This window comes from Oncorhynchus masou, chromosome 24 (genome assembly GCF_036934945.1).
Source record: "Oncorhynchus masou masou isolate Uvic2021 chromosome 24, UVic_Omas_1.1, whole genome shotgun sequence".
NCBI lineage: Eukaryota > Metazoa > Chordata > Actinopteri > Salmoniformes > Salmonidae > Oncorhynchus > Oncorhynchus masou.
Window position 1 is genome coordinate 29,509,875 of NC_088235.1, and position 15,140 is coordinate 29,525,014.

Genomic DNA, 15,140 nt, shown 5'->3' on the forward strand with positions numbered 1-15,140 from the left:
GAAGCGGGGTCCAGAAAAGTCGGATACGCAGCCTCTGCCTTTTAAAAAAACAATGCAGTTGTGATGTTTGTGTGCTTGTTCTCTAAAGCAGTCTTATAAGAGGGCAATGTGGATACACTTTTTTACCATGGCATGCGAGACTATGTTTTACATGAGTTATCAGAGAGGAAATTACTTAGTTGTAAGGAAGTTAAGGTTTTAAGTGTGAATTATACAGCACACTGATGAAATTAAGCTATATCCTTAATAATTAAATATAAATATGTTTTTTTATTTAATGTAGTGGTGGGCACCAATATGGATAATTTGATATATCAATACCTGATATCGATATGAGCAAGGCATATCGTGATATTGGTTTATTCTTCCTGTTAACTGTAAAAAAAAAAAAAAAAAAAAAGCATACATGACATAGGCTGCTTAACAAAAAAAATGAACACTAAAACAAAAACGGGCTGCTTAGCATACTTCATTTTCTGCTGATGGGACATAAACTATAGAAGGGCTTCCCATCGTATTAAAACTGGTTAAGTAGATTTATGCCACCAGAGCACATTTGGCCCATGGGTAATCCGCAAGCAGTTGTCCGGGCTTCACAGAAAACTTCAGTTGCAATGTATATACCAAGAATCACAACTGATATTGTTACAGTATTTCCATACTGGTGCCCATCACTACTTTAATGGATTTATTCAATGAGTGATTGTAATGACTTAATGTATCATAGACTGTCAGACCATACATTTTTAACTGACACAATTATTAAAATGGGTGATTGAAACGAACGAATGCATCAAAGTGTGTTAGATCATGATTTTTTTGCCAAAACATTTTATGAAATAGGGGACTGTAATGAATGAATGTATCATAGAGGAAGTTTGACCATACATTTTAACTGACACATTTTATAAAATTGGTGACTAGTGATGGTGTACCTATAGCCTGTTTGATATTTATTGAGAATAAATTGTAAATAAACAAGATTTTCGTTTTGACTAAATGTTTGCTTATGTGTTGACGTCAGGGCCATTGACAGCACTGGGTCATTTGAAGGTGATTTCTACTGACTGCACTGAGTACTCCCGACCACACTTTTACCTCTGCACATAAAATCGTTTTTCCCCCCTCTATAAGCCACTATGTAATTTATCAGTCTACAGTGTATTGCATTGGGACCAATGGAGAGGGTGGAGTAGAAAGTGTTGCTGGGCATATAAATCTCAACTCCTATGAAAGAACACCATACATAGATTTTACAGACCATAATGAGTAATACCAACCCACGTTTACTTCAGCAAAATGGTTTAGTTTAAAGCAATGTATTTCATGAACAGTGTATTGCATTTGGGGAATTTATTTGACCTTGGAAAATATTTTAAACCCAAATGTGTTGCAAATATCACTTAAATATGAACAAATGTGTATCATTGTTAATGTATAGACACGTTTTCATTTCATGAATAAATACAGGTTAATTATAACTTTATACTATTACGTGGAGGACGTTTATTTTGAAAATGTCCTAAATTCCGGAAGTAACGTTACATTTATAATGTTGCTGACGAGACCGTCAAGATAGACCAACGACCCCAAGATAGACCAGAGCCTGTCGTTTCCAATAGGGAAAACTGAATAATCGTGAGAAGAACAAGCAAGGAGGTGGGCAGAGCCAAGCACGAGCTCGTGAGATTCTATTGGCGCGTTCTAGCATTTATTTGCACATTTGCGTTAAAGAACGCCTACTCTGAAGTGGCAGTGTGCAATATCTCAATTCTCCTTGCACACAAAAACAACGCAAAGGGTTATGCAGAGCACTCGGTTACAAATTCTAGTTTTAGAAACTGAATACTGTATGGAGATCAAATGTTTAATCGATGAGAACATTTGCAGAACGTTGGCTAAAATCCATCTCGCGCCATTATCTCACACTGGGCTTCTTCTGGTCGTGAGCCGGATGCTTCACATTTATACATCCGGTGAAATATCTGGCTCGTTGTATCTGTGGTCGAGACGCTGAATCGCTTCCCGTCTGTATTAGTGACGGACAGATGCTGACGAAATACTGCCGGTACTCTTTTGGCATTTTAGTCTTGCTGCACTAAATTTGACTTCGAGGCGTCGGCATCTATACTTCAACAGTCTATTTATTCTACACTTCACCCAGTAACAATTACTTATTTTGAGGGCATTTTCGATCCAATAATGGCAAATTCCGTTGCCTTTCACACTCAGCTAGCCTCCATAATGGAGGTTTTAGCTAACGCGGCCGTGGCTGAAATCTGCGAGCTTGTTGACAATGGCTATGCGGTCCTGCATTTGGAGATATCTCAAGGGCAGAAGGAGAATGAAGCGTTGAGGAGAAAACTACGGATGATGGAGCTGAAAGTGTCTCGTGCGAGTGCCATGAGAGCGGGAATGGGAAGCTCAATCCTCGCGCACAGTCGCTTTCGAACTCACGTTGGCATGGAATCGAGAAGGACATCAAGCAGTAAGATTGGCGTTCTACTAGAGAGCAATAGTAATGGCGTCTTTTTGTAGGCACTAACTCCGCCTATGGAAAATTAATACCGTTTTTGTAAAAAAGAAAATTGGATTGACGCCGAAAATGTCTACAGGCGTACATTTTATACGTTTTTGTTCTATGAGCATCTTCATCAGCTAGTCACTTTTTAAAACATTTAAGCATTTATGTAATATAAAAAAAGCATAAAGGCAATGTTAACTGGCTGATATTTTCTTATAGACCAACACGTATATTATCTCCTAAACTTGTGTTAAACTCAGACCTTATTCTCAACGTTTATCCCAAAACCCAATAATTTCCCCCATCGGAATAGTGCCCCACAGTGGACACGTCAGAATACCCATACAATATAGCGGTCAACACGGAAATAGTTTGTCTGTTTTTTCACGATTAATTATCATAGGGGATTTTAGATCCACTACAAACAAGGTTTGTTTCATGTAGGCTTTCCCAGTGTGACGTTTTGAAAACTGTAAATCTCTCGGACAAGGTGAATTTTATAAATATGTTCCGCTCTATTTACTCTGTTTCGAAAATGTTAATTAGCATCAAAGTAGACATGCAAGACTACACATTTCTGCAAGCTCCGGTACATCATCTTTAGCAGACACATTTGCTGTCAGCTAGTAACTACTAGCAACCTTGATCCAAAACAATAAATCTAGAAATGTAATTTACTGTTACAGATTTTTATCTAATATTCAATTAAGGCTTATTGCTGCATTTGGTCTTGTCTTGTTCAGAATACTTTCAAAAGAAGCTAGCTACCTACCCAACTAGATGATATTAGCAACATATCCTTATTTTAACAAATCCTTCAGTCGGTGGAGGCCTAAATTTAATCCCTTATAATTTCTGCCAACTGTATGATTGAGGTGAAATCTGTTTCAATTTTTATAGTGTCAGAATGCACTGCTGCATAAAGTAATTCAAAACTAACTTGACATGTTCTGTTGCAGATTCAAAGCAAGATTAACTCATTGCTGAATGTATCTATAATCATGAATGAATAAGCATATGTATTTGACAAGAATGCACCTCGTCACTCAAACACCTGAACTCCAACAATTACATTGTTTTAAAGAAATTGAAATAGTGAACAATGCATACATATGTTTATATGTTATGTATGAAAGACATCTAACTTGAAGTAAAGATACAATTATTTATTAGTCAATGCCACAAACCTGGGATATCGAAGAGCACCATATTAACTAGTATTACTATCCGAGCGCGCACAGATTATTCTGCTTGTCCATTTTGGGAATTAGACCATCACAAATAACACAATGTAAAACAGCAGATTGTGATTTATGGTGGCTGAGTTACAAATGGAGAAAAAAATGGCTAAGGTAGGTTAAATATAAAATACTGTGTCAACTCAAATAGAATGAGAAAAGCACTTAAGACTCAAAACAAGGTAGCCATGCCTAAACGCAGCTATATCAACACCCTTCTTGTCAATTTAACAGGTCCATTTTTCTGCTGTCAATTGTGAGCAGCACATTTGACATTGCATTGTCAAAACCCCAGAATAAGCAGCAGGACAGCATTACTCAAGTGAAAAGTAGCAAAAACAGTAGTCCACAGCAACACTTTTAAATGTGTTACTGAGTATAGATGTTATCAAATCAGGAGAACAACAAGTGAAGGAAGCAGCATAGGGAAAATGGGTGAAGGTAGGGTGGGTTTATAGAGAAGATGGAGAGGTCCAAAGTTGAGGGACCAGGGGGCAAAAAAAGCTATGTGGAATAAGGGGTAGCTAGAGGGATTGTTGGCCAATGAATAAATATAAAATGGTTTGCTTCTGCACCCCTTTTTAGGTCGTTGTCACATATCCGGCCCATATCCAGTTATACTCGGGGTCTCAGCGCGTGTCCCTCGACATCATTCCGTCTCTGTTACAGCCTTCAAATTGTGGTCATTGTGTGTCTGAATCACATTAAAGACGTTGACTGATCACAGCATTTCCACAAAAAGAGCCATACACAATACAACTTAAGCATTGAGGACATAATTTTGATGACAACATGGTGGTTCACACGGTCTACTGTGTGAATAATGGAAGAATCTTACCCCAGCAGTAGGTCCATTTGAGTGTGTCGTCACTTAGGCCTGTACATCAACCAGTACTGGAACCATTGGAGACTTGGGATGCTTACTCAAAGTTCTGCTTGAATGTCTTCGGGTCTGTGTCTGTAAAGGAGGAACAACATGGAGGAAGTTAATCTGTGGCTTTGATTGACTTGAAAGTTTACACAAATGATAAACTAAGCAATATGATTCAACAAACTACTACACATATAATAGACTGCCACACAGTCCAGTCCAATAGCCTACACATGGAGAGGAACCTAAAAGCACATACAGTACCAAGAAACACTACTCACCCAACAGACAGGGCAGGTGTGGATCAGTGCTGCCTTGGCTGCAGTCTTCTGGTCTGCAACTGCAGCCTCCGCCTTGGCATCAGTCAGCAAGTTCAACTTGAGAGTGGAGCATGCGTTATATTAGTTGAGTGGCGACTAGTGTGAGGGGACTGGAGCTCCGTTAATTGCGGGTGGGCTTTTCTTTGGATGCTGAAATCAGTCGTTTTTCATACAACTTCATTTTTATGTGACGTCGGAGCTCCAGTCCGCCCACACCAGTTGCTGCTGAACTCCATCGTTAATTGTGGAATTGAGTCGGCTTGGCTCGACTAACCTTTTTCATCACTGTCCCAGAATCATCCGGAAGTGCAATTTAAACTGTCCCAAACTGAAGATGAACGTCTCATAATAAAATACTTGTAAAAAATAAAAATTGATATGCCAACATGGGCCTACTCTAGGACCTAAGTCATTCACCTAGGTCACAGTGATTTAAAAGGCTAATAAGATTAGACTACTCCCAAAATTGATCAATGGGGCTGTCAGCTGAGCCAGAAATTCACGTAACAAAAATGGCCTCTAAAAAGGTCATTGGAATAGTATTTCCATCTATTTTACATAAATGTAGATACATAATTAGCCCTCGTAAAAATGTCGCCTAGGTTATATGCATATTGGCTACAGCCTCTCATGTCCACACTGACGCTGACATGAGGGACACTAGAAAATGTAGGCAAACTTTAATGAGACTTAAATATAGGCTGAACGCCAGTCATGTTTGACATTTATCAAGTAGGATATTTAACACATTAATGTTTAAATGTTTGATTCTGTTGACATAACTAACTGTGCCTCGAGAAAGCTTAGATCAAATGGTCATGAGCGGAGAGTGAAGGACAGTGCCTGTTACGCACTGCACACACCTTAATCTGAATGGAGGCAGTCAGCATTTTGAAACTATTTAACCATGAAGGTAATTGTTTGAAACCTGGAAGTTGTCCTTTTTTAAGCATATTTTAGCTTGTTTCAAAGTACCCTATATCCAAAATCAGATCATAGAAATGTTGAGGGAATTGTTTATAAAAACACCCTTATGCCATAGAAACCAGCATTTCTATGTTCTATTGGTTTTCACATCAACTTTCTCTATTTTCCAGAAGACAAAATCCTAGTCATATTAGTAACCCAAGCTAGTTGTTGCATCTTTAGATTTCACCTCGTTCTAAATTTCTAACTGCTTTTTTTCATCTTTGTCACATCAAACCTGCTCACATGTGCAGTGCATTTCTTTTTTATATCTTTATTTTTGTAGAACTGCGTTCCTGCTAATTGCATTTTGGAACATTCACGTGTACCCTAGACTACTTCTGCGTGTGCATTTCTGTGCGTATGTGAACAAAATAATAGTTTATCAACATTTTAAGCTAAACCTTCTGATATGTTGCGCATTTGCCTCATTGCTTTTAAAATTGTACAGTAGTTGTATGCGTTTTGAATCTATCGTCTCAGAACTACATTTTTTTTTATCGTCGACGGGACAACCTAAATTTCGAGCCCTTGCTACATACCCAGAGAGAAAGTACATCGTTCGATCCTCTCTCTGAAACTGTTGGATGATTTTTATCTCAGTTTCTCACCTTTCCTGTGTTGTCTCTAGTAATGATTGGTAGGTCTTGGGGCGGTCAGGATACAACAAACGAGGCAAATATGAATTATGAGGGAGAAGTATGTTTTTCTCACATCACTTGTCATGACTACCTGCTGCAGCTCTCTCTCAACTCCGGCCCACCCTTCCCTCTCCACCACTCTACTCACGCACTCAACAACAGCCTGCCTCACTACCTGATTGTCAGCAGTAGCAGGTAACAGTGAAATTTAAAAAATAATAATAATTAAAGAGAAATGCAATTTAGCCCAAAAACCTGCAACCCGCGACCAATACATTTTCACCCACATCGTTTAAAGTAGCCCAACTTTGCTAGACAACCGCAGACATGGCAACCCTGCTCATTGGCCAAACCCTACGGGGAAATCAATTTGATTTATTTTGTTGCAATTAGTGTGTATGTATATTTTTGGGGATAGACACAGAAAATTAGGTATATGGGAAACACAGGCTTAGGAGATTTGATACGTTTTGTTCTGAAAATCTTCATCAGCTAACTCACTTTTGTAATCAAAACCAACATATAAAGGCTTCACTATTCCTAAAGTTCATATTAACTGTCTATTATCCCATATAACAAAACATATAAGATCTCCTAAGCCTGTGTTAACCTCAAACCTTTATTTTAGTTGTTTATCCAAAAATCCCATTCCCCAATGGGAAAGGCTGAAGAACCAGAGGTAACGAATTTCTGTTTTTTTAGGACTAGAAGCTGGCGAGTGCTATAGAACATAATAGTAGCTACATTTATTGGTTACATCATTTTAGAAATGAACTTATCAAGACACCATTGATAAAATGTGTTGCGTATGTAAACAATTTCCCTTGTCTGCTAATTTTAGGCGAGGTACATTGTCGGAGAGGAGTTGATTCCCAGTTGGTCACCAGCCTGTTTAGGGACGGAAAGTCCCCAGGTGACACTGGACAGACTACCACACAGAGAAAGGTAAGCATTTGTCCACACTTGTTTCAGAAAGGGCAGCCTAATATTTCAGTGGCTATCAAAACAACCTGGATCTGAATGTAAATATGACATATAGCCCACCCATGCTAGTGGTAATTTTGCAATCAAGTGATCCTGTTTTACCTGTTTACTGTTCTTGTGTTACATATTTTTTCAGCTGTCTTTATGACTGACTGTACAGAGTAAATTTTCTCACAGTGAGTGGATTATTCCCAGTTTTAACTGTGTGGTTCCAGCCCTGAAAGCTGATTGGCTGACAGCCATGGTATATTAGACTATATACCATGGGTATGACAAAACATTTATTTTACGTTGGTAACCAGTTCATAATATAAATAAGGCACTTAGGGGGTTTGTGATATGGCTAATATACCACGGCTAAGTGTTGTGTCCAGACACTCCACGTTGCAGTGTGCCGAAGAACAGCACTTAGCCATGGTATATTGGTCATATACCACACCCCCCCGTGCCTTATTGCTTAATTATATCTTGCATCCCAATTGATTTTACCCAACCTTGTGTCCAACAGCCTGCAGCGTTGGATGAGATAAAGCCCAAATCACTTACCATCAAAGAGGAGAGACGGGAAGAAGCCTGGGACAATCATGACCAACGAGAGAGATTGAGTACCGGTAATTAAATGGGAAACGGGCTTAATCAAGTGTTTTCATTATGCCTTTTGGGGGTGTATGTTGTATTACACACATCTCACTCCACTTAGGTTCTGGGCTGTACCATTTATCCTTTTCCCATAAATATGAATACATCTAAATGTTATATTGGGGAAAAAACATGATAAATTAATATTGTCACGTAAAATGATTGCAATAATGTTAGACTGCATACAATTTATAAATTGATTTAATTATAAGTACAACTGATTTCATGCCAATATTTTGGGCTTTCATATCGACTATACATGGCTCATCCTTTGACTGATTTGTGATATTTGATAACCTTCATGAGCATCCATCATAGTGATTCACATACTGTTGTTGATTTTGTAGGAGCTTTAAATCACAGTGTTGATGGAGGAGAAAGGCATTCCAACATCGTCACAGAGGCCACACAACCAATCAGCAAACAGGAGAATGCCAGCTCTTGTAAATGGGTGAGTGGCGAAACCGACAACAATGAAAACCTGAGTGTGAACAAAAGATCTCAAACCCCAGCATTGGAAGATGGTGATGGAATACTTGACCATGCAGGCTTTGATTGTATGATGTTTGAGCCCCCCAGACAACTTGGGACCCTTAGCACCCAGGGTCCTGGGGCTGATCTTCCTGAGTGCTCTTACTCTCATGTGGATGGTGTACCTCTTAATTCTGAGTCAGAGAATAGTTTTCCCTTTTCGATGAACAAGGTGAGTCGCTCCATAACTGAGCACAAACAACCTGTAGCTTACAGAGACAATAGACAGAGGGTGCCGTTGCCCTCAGATGAGCCTCACATGACTGTGCGAAAAGGCATGGAGACTGGATCCAATGCCTTGGTAATGACGGATGGTTGGGTCTCCCATGACAGTCATAATAACGACGCTGTGAATTACAACCAAGACGGCACAGCAGGTAACCGGTTCATTTGTAGTTTCTGTGGTAAGACTTTGGCGTGTCTGAAGAACCTCAAGACACACCTTAGGGTTCACACCGGGGAGAAGCCGTTCAGCTGCATGCAGTGCGGGAAGCGCTTCTCCGACTCCAGCAACCTCAAGCGACACCAGAGCGTACACACAGGGGAGAGACGCTACGGCTGCAGCCACTGCGGCAAGCGCTTCGCCCAGTCGGGGCACCTCAAAGTGCACCTGAGCGTACACACAGGATGCAAGCAGTTCCGATGCCCACAGTGTGAAAAGACTTTCATATCGGCCAATCACCTCAAGAGACACATCAGTGTCCACGATGGAGAAGAAAGTATTTTACCAACCACTTTTCAGTGAGTGAAAGCATACCCAAAAGTGCTCCAGCCCAGCTTGAACAAAAAAATGAATTGGGGGCTCGACTGAAGGAGTTGATCATCCAAAAAGTATTCCATACACTTTTGAATGAGTGTTTTTGTAACTCTTATCATTGAAGTTGTTTATCACTCATCCTCAACCCACTGTGTGAAAATCGGTTTGCGGACTCAAGGTGTCTCATCAGACAAAACTGTTCACACAGGAGAAAGACCCTCCATCTGCATACAGTCTGGGTGAGGAGCTTACTGCGAAACACAACCTTACACTTCACCTATAGAGAAACCATTCTGGTTGCTCAAGTGCTGGTGATGTATTGTCACTGAGTGTACCAGGAACACGATCATGAATAATTCTACTTTAACATTTTGACTGAACACATTTGTCTGTAGACTATTTGTCATTCACAGTTTAGGAGTAGTCTTATAACGAAACAAAAACAATGGAATCAACAAATAATTTGTGTACGTCCATTAATATTAATATTTCAAGTGCTGCAAGCAATATATGAAATGTGCAGAACAAACAGTTACAACTATTGTTAATGTAAGAAATCTCCTCCAATCACTCTAGTCAAATGCTATCTCGCAAAGGCTCATTTATGACATTTTTGTAATAAGTATTCTGTTGCACACATTATTTTTTTTTTTAGAATTACCCCTGAAAATTGATGTTTTTGTGAAATAAACAATTTTAAGAAAAAGGCCACCACATTCCTGATTTTCTTGACTCTCATCCAGTAGGATGCAGAACCAGCTTCTCGTCAGCAACCCTAAAGAAGCACTTCTGGGTCATGCAATTTCTGAAATCTTCAAAAGGCTCCCACGTAATAGTAGAAGTGTCAATAACCTGTATTTATTCATGATATGAAAATTGTCTTAACATTAACAATGAATCATATAAGTGACATTTGCATTAAAGTTGGGTTTTTAAAACATGTTCCAGGATCAAATAAAGAATAACACATTTCTATATATAGCACATACAAATATTGCACTGTTCAGGAAAAAATATTGATTGTATGTCCATAAAACTACTATAGCCCCTAGAATACAAAACAGATGAATTTGAACAAAAAGCTAGGTCATAGGAAGTGTTGGTGGCTTTTTAGTCTGCCCCTTCCATTGCCCACAAAGCAACACACTGTATATGGCCAGCCAGCAGCATACCACCCTGCATCCAACTGCTGGCTTGCCACAGAAGCTAAGCAGGGTTGGTCCCTGATGGGTGACCAGATGCTGCTGGAGGTGGTGTTGGAGGGCCAGTAGGAGGCATTCCTTCCTACTTTCCTCCATCTCCTCTCCCGTGTAACTATTTTCCAGGTTGTTGCTTTAAATAAGAATGTGTTCTCAGTCAACTTTGGAGGGGGACTTTGTCGTACAGATTGTTGCTGGCTTTCACTCCACCACCTCCATTGCCACCAGTGGATAGATGCAGCAGCATGTAGCTGATATAATGAAAATCCTGTGGGCAAAGTGTTGAACAATTTTGCAGGGATGGGGAGCATTCAAGCATAGAAGATGAAGATTCTGTAAAACTGCATTGTGCTGTTATGAAGGTAGATGACTAATGTGACAAATGTATAATATCTCTTACCTGGGATTTTTTTTTCTCTCAACCTACACACAATACCCCATAATGACAAAGCAAGAACAGGTTTTAGACATTTTTGCTAATTTATTCAAAATAAGAAACAGAAATATCTTATTTACATAAGTATTTAGGGTCTCTCCCATATTTCACTGAGATAGTTTGTGTGTATGTATTGATATGTAGGTAACATGTGCCTTTTAATACATTTTTTAAATTGATGTAGTTCTTGTCTATTAATTTTATGTCATGTTTTGTGTGGACTTCAGGAAGAGTAGTTGCTGCTTTTGCAACAGCTAATGGGGATCCTAATAAAATAAAAATACCAAGACCCTTTGCTATCAGACTCAATTGAGCTCCGGTGCATCCTGTTTCCATTGATCATCCTTGAGATGTCTTGTTTGGAGTCCACCTGTGGTAAATTCAATTGATTGGACATTACTTGGAAAGGTACACACCTGTATATTAGGTCCCACAGTTGACAGTGCATGTCGGAGCATAAACCAAGCCATGAGGGTCGACGGAATTGTCCATAGAGCTCCGAGACAGGATTCTGTCGAGGCACAGATTTGGGGAAGGGTGCCAAAAAATGTCTGAAGCATTGAAGGTCCCCAAGAACGCAGTGGCCTCCATCATTCTTAAATGGACGAAGTTCGGAAGCACCAAGACTCTTCCTAGAGCTGGCCGACCGGCCAAACTGAGCAATCGGCGGGGAAGGACCTTGGTCAGGGAGGTGACCAAACACCTGATGGTCACTCTGACAGAGCTCCACAGTTCCTCTGTGAAGATGGGAGAAACTTCCAGAAGTTCAACCATTTCTGCAGCACTCCACCAACCAGGCCTTTATAGTAGAGTGGCCAGACGGAACCACTCCTCAGTAAAAGGCACATGACAGCCCGCTTGGAGTTTTCCAAAAGGCACCTGAAGGACTCTCAGACAATGAGAAACAGGATTCTCTGGTCTGATGAAACCAAGATTGAACTCTTTGGCCTGACTGTCAAGTGTCACGTCTGGAGGAAACCTGGCACCATCCCTATGGTGAATCATGGTGATGGCAGCATTATGCTGTGAGGGTGTTTTTCAGTGGCAGGGACTAGGAGACTAGTCAGGATCAAGGGTAAGATGAATGGAGCAAAGTACAGAGAGATCCTTGATGAAAACCTGCTCCAGAGCGCTCAGGACCTCAGACAGGGGTGAAGGTTCACATTCCAACAGGACAATGACCCTAAGCACAAAGCCAACACAACGCAGCAGTGACTTCGGGACAAGTCTGAATGTCCTTGAGTGGCCCAGCCAGTGCCCGGACTTGAACATGATCGAACATCTCTGGAGAGACCTGAAAATAGCTGTGCAGTGACACTCCCCATCCAACCTGACCGAGCTTGAGAGGATCTGCAGAGAAGATTGGGAGAAACTCCCCAAATACAGGTGTGCCAAGCTTGTGGCGTCACACACAAGAAGACTCGAGGCTGTAATCACTGCCAAAGGTCCTTCAACAAAGTACTGAGTAAAGGGTCTGAATAGTTATGTAAATGTGATATTTCAGTCCTGTATTTTTAATACATTTGCAAAAATGTCTAAAAAACAAAATTTTTGCTTTGTCATTATGGGGTATTGTGTGTAGATTGATGGGGGGAAATAAACAATTTAATCCATTTTAGAATAAGGCTGTAATGTAACAATGTGGAAAAAGTCCAGGGGTCTGAATATTTTCTGAATGCACTATATATATTTTGTCCTTGGTCAGCTATGGCTCGGGGAAACAGTTCTTCAGATCACGTTGATAAGATAGTCTCGTACTGAGCTCGTCCAGTTTATTCTCCAGTGCTTGAACGTTCGACAATAGAGCGGAGGGTAGAGGCGGTTCAACCACTCGCCGACGTAGTCTTGTCAGGTATCCCGCGGGCCGTCCTCTATAACAATACAGACCGCACTAACATAATTATTTATGAGACGTCATATAAATGAAAGCTTTTAAGAAAGGATGAATCTGGTTCCCTTACAGTATATGGTGAAGGAGATGAGTAAGCCTGAGTGCATCGATTTCAAAGAGGAAAGACTGAAGGACACCATAAGCCTACAGAATGACTCAAGGATTAAAGGTGGGTGCTTATATTTGTCCTATTTCACATGCACAAGTGTGCGTTAATACGCATGTGTGAATTGAAAATGTGTTTTTTTGCATATTCCACTCCCTGAGACACCCTCGGCGAGTGGGGTCAAGGCCATGGTCTGCCATTCAACGTCGACTGTGGAGCAATTAGGATTAAGTGCCTTGCTCAAGGGCAGATCAACAGATTTTTCACTTTGTCGGCTCAGGGAGAGTAAGTGCAATGCAGGCCTATAATAAAATGTGAAATGCCAGTCGTATGGAATGGATGATTTATGTATACTAAAAAATACCACCCCATCTTCGAATGATTTCTCCAAAAGTCAAGGAAAGGCAATTATCCACAATTTAGTGTATTTCATCAATTATTTCCTCTCTATAGGCAGTGTTGAATCAGGTGCTGATGAAGACAACAGGGGTGTGATTGGACACACTCAGACCGACAGTCTCTTTGAGGACTATGATCTGCACATCAACGCAGACCAAGAGAGGGAAAGCACGATCCAGAAGTTTCAGCATACGAACGTTGCACACCGCGTATGGAGGCAGGGATACTCAGGCTTGTGGACACCAAGAAGCACTGAAACAGATTCTGAGGATCCAGCTTTCTCTTATTCTGAGGAAATTAGCCCCACTCATGTCAAAGCTCACACAAAGCAACAACAGACTTCCGTAGCTGAGGAAAGCAAGCTGTTCGCTGTTGAATCTCACAATGTGAATCCAGTGTCTGCAATGCTTGATTCTGAACCCTATGAAGAAAAATATAAATCTAGCAATAATCATAGCAGTAATAATTTGCATCCGCAAAACAGCATCTCTTATGAGACTAGTGAAAACTTTGGAAATCTTGCTGGGAGGTGTTTCTCTCACAGTCAAGTAAATATTAGAGGGAACACAGCTAGGCCCAAGGTGGGCATAGTTCAACGCTACATGGCAGGACATAAAATGCAACACGGGGTTGGCAAGCGAGAAAAACGGTTTGTTTGTGGCTTCTGCAGAAAAAGTTTCACTTGTCCAAAGTATCTTCAGTCTCACCAGCGGGTTCACACGGGAGAAAAACCCTTCAGCTGCTCTCAGTGTGGGAAGAGGTTCGGCCAAGCTGTTTATCTGAAGAAACATCAGAATGTCCACACGGGAGAGAAACCATTTGTTTGCCCACTGTGTGGGAAGCAGTTTGCAGATGCAAGTAATCTCATCAGACACAAGAGTGTTCATACAGGAGAAAGACCCTTCATCTGAATACAGTCTAGGGAGAGGTTTGCTGCGAAGCACAACCTTATAATTCACAGAGAGAGAGACACTTCAGGTTGCTCAAATGCTGGAGATTCTATTGTCACTGAGTATACCATGGACACAATTAGTCCGGAATAATTCAACTTAACATTTTGACTTAACACTTGTCTTTAGGCTATTTGTCATTTACATTTGATGACTGGTCTTGTAAACAAAATTAATGGAAATAAAAAATTAAAAAATTGTGTGTGCCTCCATTAAAGCAGCAATATGTAACTTTTTGAGCAACACAACCAAAATAAATTTGTCATTCTCATTGAAAGCAAGTCTAAGAAATTGTAGATATGTTCTATGTCTGCCATTTCTATGCTTCCTGTCCTTAAGTTTTTTACTTTTGGTTTTATACACCAGCGTCAACCAGCTGAAAATATATTTTTGGTTATTGAAAATATATTTCACATAGGTTTAGATGGTACAATAATTATTTCCACTATGCATTGCTTGTTTTGTCACAATCTGAAATTAATCGAAATATTCTAGTTTTTGCAACCAGGAAATGACGGAGTGATTTCTGCATATTGCACCTTTTATTATTCTTATTTCAAAAGTGCTGTAAGCAATATAATGAAAGGTGCAATACAAACAGCAATTGTTACAACTATTAGTAATATAAAAAGAAGACTACATCTCTTTAGGAAAAACACTCGTCCAAGCCAATCACTCGAGTAAAATG

The 15,140-nt window shown here is 40.1% G+C and overlaps 1 protein-coding gene across 3 annotated transcripts; it reads left to right on the top strand.

Annotated features, from left to right (window-relative positions):
- Window positions 1-1,983: 1,983 nt before the first annotated feature.
- Window positions 1,984-14,720, top strand: LOC135512021 (zinc finger protein 160-like). 3 transcript variants are annotated; one of them, XM_064933611.1, is made up of 7 exons: window positions 1,984-2,488; window positions 7,402-7,505; window positions 8,053-8,155; window positions 8,531-8,634; window positions 13,070-13,166; window positions 13,265-13,388; window positions 13,557-13,672. In XM_064933611.1, the coding sequence occupies exons 1-7, from the start codon at window positions 2,203-2,205 to the stop codon at window positions 13,564-13,566; spliced, it is 828 nt and encodes a 275-aa protein (XP_064789683.1). In that variant the 5' UTR covers window positions 1,984-2,202; the 3' UTR covers window positions 13,567-13,672. The 3 variants fall into 3 exon arrangements, with proteins under 3 accessions (XP_064789683.1, XP_064789681.1, XP_064789682.1); XM_064933609.1 differs by lacking the exon at window positions 13,265-13,388 and having other exon boundaries at window positions 13,557-14,720; XM_064933610.1 differs by lacking the exons at window positions 13,070-13,166; window positions 13,265-13,388; window positions 13,557-13,672 and having other exon boundaries at window positions 8,531-10,182.
- The last annotated feature ends 420 nt before the right edge of the window (window positions 14,721-15,140 follow it).

Bases quoted from the DNA above. Each gene is read 5' to 3' on its own strand.
- LOC135512021 (XM_064933609.1), top strand. From the start codon at position 2,203: ATGGCAAATTCCGTTGCCTTTCACACTCAGCTAGCCTCCATAATGGAG. The intron at 2,489-7,401 runs GTAAGATTGGCG...TGCTAATTTTAG, and splicing joins ATCGAGAAGGACATCAAGCA to GCGAGGTACATTGTCGGAGA. The intron at 8,156-8,530 runs GTAATTAAATGG...TTGATTTTGTAG, and splicing joins ACGAGAGAGATTGAGTACCG to GAGCTTTAAATCACAGTGTT.